Genomic DNA, 13,926 nt, shown 5'->3' on the forward strand with positions numbered 1-13,926 from the left:
AGTATATTTATTTATTATATCGTTATGATGTACTCAATTACTGCTTACAAAAAAACATGGAAGCAATTGTAAGTCGTGGTGACAAAATTACATGTTTGATAAATTTGCAGGTCACTGTGTCAACACTCACCCACAAACACACAGAGTATATAATTTTTGTATCTGATTATAAAGCATTTGCATTTTTACATGGTCGGAAATTTAAAGTTACAGGATCCGTCAGCGAGTTCTCAATCGGAAATTTATTAATGGAGTCACAGAATGACCACCGCTGTATTATTTTCTAATGGTGCAATGAGTATCCGGGTGGCTGGGGCAGCGTGGGTGTCCAATGGGCATGAGACATTCTCCCTCAGAATCTGCCCACGAAGTTAGCCGAGGAAAGCCGAATTTCAAGAGCCGCCCTTTCAAAAATCAGCAGTACAAACATCTAGAACACTTTTCTTCATTTTTCGATGTATACCTAATAAATACATTGTGGCGACAGACAGGAAAAAGAAGACCACGATAGGATTCGTTAACGGTGTCTCTTTCGGCGCAGCCAGGGAGAAACAGGCGTGGGCTTTGTAAATACATGGGGTGCCTTCTCAGGCGCCGCGTGCACGTATATTCACATGCGCCTGCGAACACAACTGGATGCGCTCGAAGATGGACAGGAACACGAAGATTCTCCCGATCGTGAAAGAACATGGAGTGGATTAACGTTGTATTGTGTGTTAAATATGGTAATAAAAAAACGAACGCATGCGACAAAGGTTTGGGGCAGATACGGACCGTAGGCTATATCCTTGCGTTTGTTGCTGCGCCTTTCTTTTGATTATTATTCTGGGATAGATTACTTCTATAAAAATGTGGCCCAGGTGTAGGCATTCGCTCCAAAGGAAGAACACTGATATGTATCCACATATAATCAGCCTTTTTTAAATATGTGATTTTCTATTATGCTTTACTGGTTTAATTTTTGGCTACTGTTGTTTCCACCGTTGGATAGAAAGCTGAGATATATGGGAATTCCGAAGACATGACATGCACACGAAAGAAGAGGAAACGCAATTTTTTGTTCATTAAAACGATTTTATTTCGAGGCACTTAAATGAAAATATCCGCAACGGACATAAGTGTCATTGCAATAAAATACCTTTCCCGTGGGGTTTGGTCCATTTTAACGGATTTTTCTGAGCAGCTTGAATGAGACTAGAGACTTGTTCATTGTAGCTGATTCAGTTTATCCCATATGTGTTTTTTTGTGTTTGAGTTTGCCTTAGAAAGGACGATATGGCGTGTTTAAGATATTTAAATCACCATATACTTCTCTGTGGCTCTTCCCGTTGCCAAGAATAAGACTTTTCATGTATACTCCTATATTAACTGCAACTAACCACTAAAAAGGCCTGGATCTGAATTTGAAGCCTTTTGTGTCGACCAGAGCACAAGATAACCAGGTAAGGCATTGCGTTAAATTTCCTATGACATTCTCTCACTGTTTTTATGAGCATCATTTCAGCGCAAACCCCGGCCTTCAGCCAAATGCGTTACCGTAGGATCAATGTATTAAGACAAAGCATCTGCGTGTAGCGTGCTATGAGTGAGATGTTAGTTTTAAAAACACACACACCTCCATTTCTGAACTCAAGTATTCAAATGGCGGGGGATATATAGTTTATTTTAAAATATATCCATTTGCTGGTATGTTTTATACTGTGCTAATAAACATTACTCGCAATAATCCTCAGATGGGAGGTGGGTTACACTTGGAGACCCAGCCATACCATGTTATCAGCGTGAGCATCTGCCCCTTACTGCTGTGTAAGCGAAGGTGTGCATACAGTAGGCGAATGCAGAGGCACAGATGGCGTATCCATCTGTACATGTGCACTACATTTTTGTGACGATGTAACTGAACTACCATATTTCTTTCCTAAGAAATAAATTAAAGTATTCTCACTGAAAGCGCCGCAGTTGCGTTTGTTTTCTAGCAATTACGCGGCCGTAATTGTTCTGGAAATGTGAAAAGCATGCATATGATATAGACAGTTTTTTTAACGGATTCCGCGTTGGCCCCATCCCGCAAACACCATAGAGACAAGAATATTGCTCTTCCTTCCCATTTTTGAACAAAGGCCTTGTCTCCCTCTCCCCCGCTGAACCCGCAGCTCATCGGGAAGTTCGGTTCCGGCCTGCGGGCGCTAACGCAGCTTCCTATCGGAGAAGGCCAGTGCCGGCAACCCTGCAGGTTGCACCTGTTATGGACGCGGACACCGAACAATACAAATCAAATGTACCCTTTCACAAAGCTTTTGTCCGTTCGCACGACTATTACAATCTCAGCAGCCTATTATATTCCTGAATTTATTATTGTCTGCCAAAATCTAGTTCTTTTGTGAGGACGAAAGCTCTCCATCTTGGCTGGGTTCTTTTTAATCTGCTTACATTTTATCCCTGAAATACCCTACGGTGACCCCGAGTTCACCCCGCGTGGAATGCTCATTTTCACAGCATTTTTTAAGCATGTTATCATCAAACTGTCGGGTCTGCGCTCCCAGCACCGGGTTTGCGTCGCATTTAAAACCAAATCAAGAAACTACAGTTCCTTCAAAAAATCCTGTGTTGATAATAGATGGAAGCCAAGACGAGCAACGGCTTTATGACTGAAACAGTACCTGGCCTGTGCTAGCATCAGTGTGGGTAGTGCAATATGTACTTGGATCAGTGTGGGTAGTGTAAAATGTGTTTGGATCCATATGGATTGTGTAATATGTGTTTAGAACAGTGTGGGTAGTGTAATATGTGGATGTATCATTGTGGATAGTGTACTATGGGTTTGGATCTGTGTGGTTTATGTAAAATGTGTTTGGATGCATGTTGGTAGTGTAATATGTGCTGAGATCAGTATAATATGTGCTTTTATCAGTGTTGGTAGAGTTATGTGTTTGGATCCATGTGGGTTGTGTAATATGTGTTTGCATCAGTGTGGGTAGTGTAATATGTGTTTGGGTCAGTGTGGGTAGTCTAATATGTGTTTGGATCAATGTGGGTAGTGTAATATGTGTTTGGGTCAGTGTGGGTAGTGTCATATGTGTTTGCATCAGCGTGGATAGTGTAATATGTGTTTGGATCAGTGTGGGTAGTGTAATATGTGTTTGGATCCATATGGGTTGTGTAATATCTGTTTGGATCAGTGTGGGTAGTGTAATATGGTTTTGGATCAGTGTGGGTAGTGTAATATGGTTTTGGATCAGTTTGGGTAGTGTAATATGTAGCTGGATCAGTGTGGATAGTGTAATATGCAGCTGGATCAGTGTGGATAGTGTAATATGGTTTTGGATCAGTGTGGGTAGTGTAATATGTGTTTGGGTCAGTGTGGGAAGTGTAGTATGTGGCTGGATCAGTGTGGGGAGTGTAATATGTGTTTGGGTCAGCGTGGGTAGTGTAATATGTGGTTGGATCAATGTGGGAAGTGTAGTATGTGGCTGGATCAATGTGGGTAGTGTAATATGTGTTTGGGTCAGTGTGGGTAGTGTCATATGTGTTTGCATCAGTGTGGATAGTGTAATATGTGTTTGGATCCATATGGGTTGTGTAATATCTGTTTGGATCAGTGTGGGTAGTGTAATATGGTTTTGTATCAGTTTGGGTAGTGTAATATGGTTTTGGATCAGTTTGTGTAGTGTAATATGTAGCTGGATCAGTGTGGATAGTGTAATATGCAGCTGGATCAGTGTGGATAGTGTAATATGGTTTTGGATCAGTGTGGGTAGTGTAATACGCAGCTGGATCGGTGTGGATAGTGTAATATGTGTTTGGATCAGTGTGGGTAGTATAATATGTGTTTGGATCCATATGGGTTGTTTAATATGTGTTTGGATCAATGTGGGTAGTGTAATATGGTTTTGGATCAGTGTGGGTAGTGTAATATGGTTTTGGATCAGTTTGGGTAGTGTAATATGTGGTTGGATCAATGTGGATAGTGTAATATGTGTTTGGGTCAGTGGGTATGAATATGTGTTTGGATCAGTGTGGGTAGTATAATATGTGTTTGGATCCATATGGGTTGTTTAATATGTGTTTGGATCAATGTGGGTAGTGTAATATGGTTTTGGATCAGTTTGGGTAGTGTAATATGGTTTTGGATCAGTTTGGGTAGTGTAATATGTGGCTGGATCAGTGTGGATATATGGTTTTGGATCAGTTTGGGTAGTGTAATATTTGTTTGGATCAGTGTGGATCGTGTAATATTTGTTTGGTTTAGTGTGGGACAAGCCCACACTGTCTCTCAGACAGGCGCACAGGGTGTCTCAGACAAGCACACTCCGGTCGGAGGACAAACCCACCAAATATCATGCTGTGTACCTGTGGTCACCTGTGGAGCTGTCTGTCACAGCTGGGGCATGTGCACGTTCCTTCATTTGATATTCTGACATTATAATATCACTGTCATTCCTTTGATATTCTAATATTATACAGCATGTTCATTCATTTATTATATGGCACTTTTATTAATTTGATATTCTACTATCATAGCGCTCTTTTATTCATTTTATATTACAATATTATATGTATAACTGCGAGTCTGCATTTGGCAGACTTGTAGAAGCAGATTAAAGGGTGGTTATGATTTGAAAGGCTGGTGTCACAGTAACAGCAGTGAGTGGAGTAAAATGTGAGTGAAAATCTCAGTCTGCTTGTAAGAGCCTGTGCTGACTGTGTGTAGACAGGAAGTGTCCAGTACATTTTATCTCGACTTTGTGAGTGTGAAAGTAAACCCTCCTTGCCTTATCCCGGTCCCTTGCTGTTTCCAAATTGTATGGCTGTGGTTGTTTGCGTCTGCAATTCATTGTATTTTGTAACCTGGTTGGTTACTGTGAGATTCATCTTTCAAACTGCACAGTGTGCTGTAGCAAGCTCACTCGAGTGGTTCACCCAATCAAATGTTTTGGTCAGACCTGGGAGAGATTTTAGATTCAAATAGTTTTCTAAGCTTTACTGATCTTGTCTGGTGTATTTGAACCAATGAAATACTCTCAAAAAGTGCAAACCCCGCCTTCTGGTCATATTGACAGGCTCAATTACACCAGGCAAGATCAACAGAGCACAGAAAAGTATTTGAATCCAAAACAAATACGTATTTGACCCATGTCTGGTTTGGATGGGGCGCATTTCAGAAAATGCAGGAAGTTCCTACATGATTCTCCCATGCGCTGGTCCACTGGGGGCGCTCACCTAAAAAGAGGGGAGGGCTACTGATGGCAGCCCCCAGCCATTGCTGCTCCCCTGCACCTGCAGGGATCCAGTGCTTTTTTTAAATATTTAAATGCTGTAATTCTCCATAAAGGTTCTGTATCTTCATATTTCCTTCTATGGACATGGTGTCAGTTCACCTAATGGGAGCACTGAGTAGTCTCCAGGAAACTGGAATATGCTACCAAGTTATAACCACTGGTAGTGAACGTCCCAGCAAAGTGAATGAACGAATGAGAAATTTATATTCATGAAAATGGGACTTACGTGTCAGCCGTCAGTGTCAAGTCATTTTGTGCACGTGTGCAGCAACTGAACAAACGCGCTTTTAGAAAAAGGGAATGTTGGCATGTTTAACTTAAGCACTTTTTTAATTCAAAATGAGTGACCCTCTTTTCCTGCCATTTTAATCAGGAATTCTTGTGATGTAAATGTCTTTGGTAGCTTAAGTGTGATGATAACTTTAGTGACCCATCTGCACCTCATCACAAGTGGGGTTTTGCTCTGGTGAACCAAAAGAATAGCACACATCACTGAATGTTTAACTGTGTTCAGTGATTTGCCTTCTGATTATCTGAACTTCTTTTCTAGAATTTGTTAATTACTGTAAAGTACAAAAAAATGAATATTAGTTTTGTTTAACAAAAATGGATCACTGGCTAAAGCAAAGGATAAATTAATTTATACTGGACTAATGTCGCTTTTCCTTACAAAGAACTTTTAAAATCATGCTTACAAGTACATGCTTACAAGTAAATGCCAGCATTGACTTCAGAAGCCCTCATTAGATTGTTACTGAGCACCTGAAATTGTGTATTTGGGAAAAAATTAGCACACACAGCAAAATTGTTTTGGTGAAGGTCAGAAACTAAAAACAATAACAAATGTGGGTTGAATCCCTGCCAGAATCTATAATTGCATATCATAAAATACAAAATCTACTCATGTTTTTTTCTTGGGGGAGTGGGGGGGGACTAAATGCTATCATGCACCCACTCCCGACTGGTTGTAAGGTGTTGTAGCTTAGCAACAGGCACAGTAATTAGTGTGATGGGAGCTGGCATGATCCAGCTCTGCAGCGTGTGGAGAAAACAGCTGATGGGTTTTACAGGGAGAAGGGAGGCAAAAGCGGAGGTTCTCCTCAGCGTGGAGCACCTGACGCTCGGAGGAGGCGCGCTCCCATTCACTGTTTCAGAGGAGGTGATGTTGTGAGCATTTCTGGATGTTGTGAGCATTTCTGAGGGTGGAATGAGCCGGAAATATTAGGGAGTTCACTACCCTGGCCCTGGAGAGCCGTAGGGTCTGCTCGGGTCTCTGACCCTGGTCCTGGAGAGCCGCAGGGTCTGCTGGGGTCCCCGGCCCTGGTGCTGGAGAGCCACAGGGGCTGCTCGGGTCCCCGGCCCTGGTCCTGGAGAGCCACAGGGGCTGCTCGGGTCCCCGGCCCTGGTCCTGGAGAGCCGCAGGGTCTGCTGGTTTTTGTTTCCACCTTAAATGTAGCTAGCAGTTGAGACCTAAGAAACCAGGTGGACAAAGCTAACTGAGTTAATGTGCTCTTTAGAAAATCAATGACTTGGTGAATCTATTAAGTGCTAAAGCACAGCAAAAGCCAGCAGACCCTGTGGTCTGTGACTCTCTGGGCTTGTGAGCAATTAGGTGGGGTTCAGCTATTATGAGGACACCTGTGGAGTCAGTGGCACCAGGACATGAGGTGAGCTCGGTGCACTGTGCTCTCAGGGTCAGACCACAGAGCTGAAGCACAGCGTTTTAACAGCATACGCTCCCTGGCATTGAGCTGTATCTTCTTCACTAGAGCCTATAATACCTCAGTATTCAAGATTTCAGATTTATTATCCAGAGAGCACACATGCACTCTGAGATTCTGACTCCTCTTTCAGAAAATAGTGCACCTGAACAGCTTATACAACTGGTTTACAAGCATGGTCTGCATGTGTACCTATGAGACTACAGCAGTGTCATAAGGAAGGAAATGCTAGGAAATAAGTGTAGGAAATGCTAATTGCTAACAGCACCTATTAATGCAGTGCAACAAGCTACTGTAGAGGGTGAATCTTTCCCATTTCTTTCCCTGTTCACCTATGTACTCACAGTATGTTCAGTTCTCAAGCCGTAGCATTAAATTGCTAGTGTGATAAACCTTGTAATCATATCCAAGACGTTTTAATACAACTTTCCACCCTGTCTGGCTTCTTCAGTGGAGGCTAAAGTCATGAAAGTGGTGATCTTCTTTAGCCTTCTCTGTCAGACCTAGCTCTGCTGCTGTCTTGACTGTTTGGTGTACAAAGCTGATTGTTATTCTCTAAATGAGGTTTAAGATATTTTATAATAATTGCGTCTTCTAATTCTGTCAGTTATACTAGCACCTGCATCACAGATGAAACCCCAGACTAAAGCTGTAGTTGACCAGTTAACCATCCTTTATACTTGTTCAGGATTATAACACACATTGCTAGTATGGAACACCAGCTTACCATTGGCAGTTTTCTCACCTGAAATTCAGTAAGAGATCGATAGAGTCTTCTCAGCCAATTATATTGTCCCTCCCCAGTAATCTACGTCAATTGCCACCAATTAAAGTTTTTAATTGGATGTAATTGGTTTCGTTACAGAACAAATAAAATGTGCAAAATGTAACTCTGTCTTTACTCATCTCCGCCATTTATTACATGCATATTAAAAATTCACATGATTTAGGATTTGTCAACTTGTTCAAGGGGACTGTTTGCACTCAAAAATTCATCCATCAGATTTCATCTTTCCACTGCTTAATTGTGTTTTTATGAGGATCTTAATTGATCGGTAATATGTCTAATTAATGTGAGTGGTTTAATTATTATTCTGTACCATCGGTTGGTTTTGCAAAGCCTTGGGCCAGGCCTGCTTGTGTTGTTTGGAGTCTGCCCCTGTAACCTGAGTCTGTTTGTGTTTGCAGGCCCTGACTCAGAGAAAGCGGGGGTTGATCAGGGGAACATGGGGCGATGCAGAAGGGCCTGCACTCCTTCGTTGTGAGCGGAAGAGGACAGGCAGCCACGAGGACGGAGGAGAGAGCAGCGGGAGGAGGAGGAGGAGGAGGAGGAGGCGAAGGGGAGGTGGCAGAGGCGGCTCGGAGGCGGGAGGACGGCGCTACGGAGACCGCGGGATGGCCAACGGGAGTGAGAGCGGCGCGGGCGACGACCTCGGCAGCCCGCTGGCGGGCGGGGCCTCGGGCGGGGCGGCGGGCGGGGCGGCGTCCTCGGCCGCGCCCACCTACGCCAAGCTGGTCCTGCTGGGCCTGATCATCTGCGTGAGCCTGGCGGGGAACCTGCTGGTCTCCCTGCTGGTGCTGCGGGACCGCGCCCTGCACAAGGCCCCGTACTACTTCCTGCTGGACCTGTGCCTGGCCGACACCATCCGCTCGGCCGTCTGCTTCCCCTTCGTCCTGGTGTCCATCCGCAGCGGCTCGGCCTGGACCTACAGCGTGCTCAGCTGCAAGGTGGTGGCCTTCATGGCCGTGCTCTTCTGCTTCCACGCCGCCTTCATGCTCTTCTGCATCAGCGTCACGCGCTACATGGCCATCGCCCACCACCGCTTCTACTCCAAGCGCATGACCTTCTGGACCTGCGTGGCCGTGGTCTGCATGGTGTGGACGCTGTCCGTCGCCATGGCCTTCCCGCCCGTCTTTGACGTGGGCACCTACAAGTTCATCCGGGAGGAGGACCAGTGCATCTTCGAGCACCGCTACTTCAAGGCCAACGACACGCTGGGCTTCATGCTGATGCTGGCCGTGCTCATCCTGGCCACCCACGTGGTCTACATGAAGCTGCTGCTCTTCGAGTACAAGCACCGCAAGATGAAGCCTGTGCAGATGGTCCCGGCCATCAGCCAGAACTGGACCTTCCACGGGCCCGGCGCCACGGGCCAGGCGGCGGCCAACTGGATCGCGGGCTTCGGCCGGGGGCCTATGCCCCCCACCCTGCTGGGGATCCGGCAGAACCTGCACACCCAGAACCGGCGGCTGCTGGGGATGGAGGAGTTCCGGGCGGAGAAGAGCCTGGGCCGGATGTTCTACGTCATCACGCTCTTCTTCCTGGTGCTCTGGTCGCCCTACATCGTGGGCTGCTACTGGCGGGTGTTCGTCAAGGCCTGCACCATCCCGCACCGCTACCTCTCCACCACCGTGTGGATGAGCTTCGCCCAGGCCGGGGTCAACCCCATCATCTGCTTCGTCCTCAACAAGGACCTGAAGAAGGGGCTGATGACGCACCTGCCCACCCGCTGCAGGACTAAACCGCGACTACCCAGAGAGCCTTACCGTGTCATGTGACCAGGGAGGGGAGGGGCTTAGGTAGGTAGGTAGGTAGGTAGGGCTGTGGGTTCACATTTTTTTCATTTTTTTATTTTTATTTTTCTTTTTTTTTGGGGGGGGGGGGCAAACAGGTGGGTGGGGGTGGGCCTGTGGGTATTGAGGGGCTGAGGGATTGCCATGTTGGAAGCATTATAGAATTTGATTCCGTTCAAAGTGGAAAGGGTTTATGGGAAGGGCAGAATTAAGGAAGCCAGCCTGTATTGGCTGTTATGATGACATACTCATACTATGTAAAAGGAAAGAAAAATCCAGTTCTCTGCATTTAATGTCCCTTATTCACTTTCATTAGGTTCAGTTTGGCTGAGTAAAACACATGTGGAGGATCTGTCTTTCAGCCAAGGCCCAAAAGATCAGCTGCATCAAGGCTGTTATCACACCACTGCTACCTGCTTCGGAATTACCTGCCTAGGGTGGCGGTACAACTTAAATACTACCAAATCCCTTAAAAGATTTTCTGTCTGAGAACCAGATGTTTCACCTATATTTATATGGCAAAGAATTGATTTGAAGTATTTATCATAAGGAAAGCAAACGGGGACCAAAATAGAGAATGGAAATACGAAACAAAATGCTGAATTACTCAAACAGAATAAAACCAAAGCCCTTATGAAATCATAATAAGAAGGCCTTCTGTTTTAGGGAAAGAATGGTTTAGAGTAAACCTTTAAGTGGCTGAATTTGCACTTGTGTTTGCACTCTAAATCACTCTGGATAAGCGTGTTTGATTAATGCCAGGAAAGTAGAGTCAATGCAACCTGACACTGTACCCCTGAACATGTACAGCTCTGAGACTGTACCCCTAAACACATACAGCTCTGAGGCTGTACCCCTAAACACATACAGATTTGAGGCTGTACCCCTAAACACATACAGCTCTGAGACTGTACCCCTAAACACAAACAGATCTGAGGCTGTACCCCTAAACACATACAGATCTGAGGCTGTACCCCTAAACACATACAGCTCTGAGGCTGTACCCCTAAACACATACAGCTCTGAGACTGTACCCCTAAACACATACAGCTCTGAGGCTGTACCCCTAAACACAAACAGATCTGAGGCTGCACCCTTAAACACATACAGATCTGAGGCTGTACCCCTAAACACATACAGCTCTGAGACTGTACCCCTAAACACAAACAGATCTGAGGCTGTACCCTAAACACATACAGATCTGAGGCTGTACCCCTAAACACATATAGCTCTGAGGCTGTACCCCTACACACATATAGCTCTGAGGCTGTACCCCTAAACACATACAGATCTGAGGCTGTACCCCTAAACACAAACAGATCTGAGGCTGTACCCCTAAACACATACTGATCTGAGGCTGTACCCCTTATCACAAACAGATCTGAGGCTGTACCCCTAAACACATACAGCTCTGAGGCTGTACCCCTAAACACATACAGATCTGAGGCTGTACCCCTAAACACAAACAGATCTGAGGCTGTACCCCTAAACACATACAGATCTGAGGCTGTATGCCTGAACACATACAGATCTGAGGCTGTACCCCTAAACACAAACAGCTCTGAGGCTGTACCCCTAAACACAAACAGATCTGAGGCTGTACCCCTAAACACATACAGATCTGAGGCTGTACCCCTAAACACAAACAGCTCTGAGGCTGTACCCCTAAACACATACAGATCTGAGGCTGTACCCCTAAACACATGCAGATCTGAGGCTGTACCCCTAAACACATTAACACATATTACTGATGCTCAAAATTCAAAACTGAGAAAAACTCACATCATTGATTCCTTCTCAAAAGGTGAGAAAGTTCAAACCCCCTTTGCCAGCTAAAGATATTTCTGACGTTATAATCAATGTTGGGGACGGAATGAAGGGGAGAGGAGTCAGAGATGGTGGAGCTGCAATCTTATAAAATGCCTTCAAAAGACAGGAGCAGCTCAAAAGCTTTAAAGATTGGAACATGAGGAGGTCACACAGCTCTGGATCTAAAGCAGAAATACTTCCTCACTGATTACTAAAATATGCAGTTTATAGAGGGACTTGTAAGTCTGGAATAAATTGCAAAGTGTTTTTTTTATTTATAGAAAGGACTAAATTTGAGCAAAGGGGTGTGGGGTGGGGGGGTGCTTTCTTGAAGGTAAGGAAGAGATAATGTCTGTAAAGGGTTTCTGTGTGTCCTTAGGTAAGATTTTAAAATGAGGTATTTCGATACTTGAATATTAACTCAAAACCATCTGAGCGCAGTCTAGTGAGCTGTCCACTAAAACACTGTTGAAAAAAGAGTAAAATATTATTCCCAGGAAGGAATAAGCACGATCAATTAGTAAAATGTAAGTAAAGGAGACAAAAGCCAGGATTTTGCCTCATTGTATTTTGCACACAACATGATTGATGACCAATTGTTTTTTGCAGTAACATTTCGATTATACTCCAACTAATGAACTGTGACCACAGATATTCTACATGCAAACCAGATAGTCAGCTCCTGTAATACGCTTTGAGACTTTCTGTCTTCAGCTACACTCCTTCATGAATATTAATAACAAGCCAGAAAATAATAAAATTTGACTTACCAATTGTCTTACACAGCTTATATTATTTCATATGCAATCCACTGAAACAATTCAGGCTAAGTACCTTTGCCAGGGTGCAGTAGTAATGCATTTTCACCACACTACCACCACAAACAACAACTGACAGAACTTTGAACGAGACAGCTTTGTGCAGACCAATGGAGCTGTCAATCTGGTTAGTTAGAACAATCTGAGAGGTTCCCACCTGCAAGTCGTGGTGTGAAGATTGTTAGGCTCAGTGTTGAATGTTCCGGAGCAGAAGTCTGGCATTCTCCACAGTCCGATTTCCCTCCTTTGCTAATTTTTCTGCTCATTTATGTAAAAAAAAAAAACAAAAAAAAAACAAAGCAAACAATAACAAACACAAAAACACCAGTTGAGTTCTGTGCTGTGGCCTTACGCCCTTATATTGCCAAAGGGGAGATGGTATTTACACACAGCAGCTCCTGACATTTTTCCAACTGTACCTTATGTCTGTGTGTTACCTGCAACATGATTTCAACAGGATGGATAATATATGAATGACTCAGAAGTGTATGTTTTTTTTTAAAATCTTTTGAGTTTTGGGCTGTTGGTTAAAAGAAGAATCCACCATAAGTCTGAATGTATCCACCGACAAAATTAATTTTCCACGTGTTGACACAGGAGCTTGCAGCTCTGTCTGTGGAGAGGAAGAGACTAGGAGGAACACAGAACTGAGGTCCGTGTGGATTTAATGGAGGGAATTTCCCAAAATCTGGTGGATTTTTAAAAATTGTTGACATTTTTATGTTTTTCTTTCCCATTGGGGAGGGGGGCCAAAGTGAAAGGTTGGAAAGGGGGAGGGGAGTTGTTATTGGGTGGGATGGGGGAGGTGAGGAGGGGTATGGGTGTGCTTTTAATACAAAAAAAAAAAAATGCCTGGTTGAACATTTTTGTAAACTTAAAAAAGTAATCAGGCAAAATATCTTTTGTAAATTAACTGTGATTCTGATACCATTTAATGTGTATTATACAGACTATGAAGTCATTTCAAAAACTGTAAAAAAAAAAGAAAAGAAGAAAAAAAAAAAGGTTCTGATAAATACTTTTTTCCACGCATGTGAATGTGTGTGTACGTGTGTGGGTGTGTGTGCGTGGGCTTGTGTGTTAGACAATTGATTGGCTTGAGAAATACGTTTGGGATAAACCAAAGGACATTTGAAAATACGATGCAAAACCACAAGCCACAAACAATATGAAACAGAAGGGGGGGGGGGGGGGGGTTGGCAGTTTGGGAGATGGAAAATTGTCACTCTTTTGAGCGCTCATTTCTCAATTTTTCATTTTATTTTTTGTTTTAGTCTGTTTCAGTGGCAGACTTTGCTGATCTGACACAGTGAACACTACCAGCATGTAGCTGCAGGTTCATTTTGCAGGTGGCAGACAGCATTTACACTTTGGGTTCTATCACATCAGCTGACATTCAGAGAGAAACCCAATCATTCACCAGATACCACGACAGTATCAGAACTATTTACATTCTATAGTCCTTGAATTCTGTCCTTTTTTTAACAAATCTCATACATTAGCAATTGGAGCTTATTCAGTTTCCTTTGCAACAAATTTCTCATCTGTTTTGTTCTTAAAGTGTCTATGTCTGTTTCAGCTCATTCAACCAGACAACTGAAGGTTGTGCTGAAAAATGGAATAACGAGTTTCATAGTGTCCAATTTGTGGCTCTAAAAAAAGAACGAGTCGAATAGTTTAATCTGAAAAAGAAGAGGAACCTGGAATGTGGTTTGGGTGGGGGTG

The 13,926-nt window shown here is 43.9% G+C and overlaps 1 protein-coding gene across 1 annotated transcript; it reads left to right on the top strand.

Annotated features, from left to right (window-relative positions):
* The first annotated feature begins 269 nt into the window (after positions 1 to 269).
* Positions 270 to 13,729, top strand: LOC135238112 (probable G-protein coupled receptor 173). The gene is made up of 2 exons (XM_064305799.1): positions 270 to 1,442; positions 8,189 to 13,729. The coding sequence occupies exon 2, from the start codon at positions 8,396 to 8,398 to the stop codon at positions 9,557 to 9,559; it is 1,164 nt and encodes a 387-aa protein (XP_064161869.1). The 5' UTR covers positions 270 to 1,442; positions 8,189 to 8,395; the 3' UTR covers positions 9,560 to 13,729.
* The last annotated feature ends 197 nt before the right edge of the window (positions 13,730 to 13,926 follow it).

The sequence above is a fragment of the Anguilla rostrata genome, chromosome 13 (genome assembly GCF_018555375.3).
Source record: "Anguilla rostrata isolate EN2019 chromosome 13, ASM1855537v3, whole genome shotgun sequence".
Taxonomy (NCBI): Eukaryota; Metazoa; Chordata; class Actinopteri; order Anguilliformes; family Anguillidae; genus Anguilla; species Anguilla rostrata.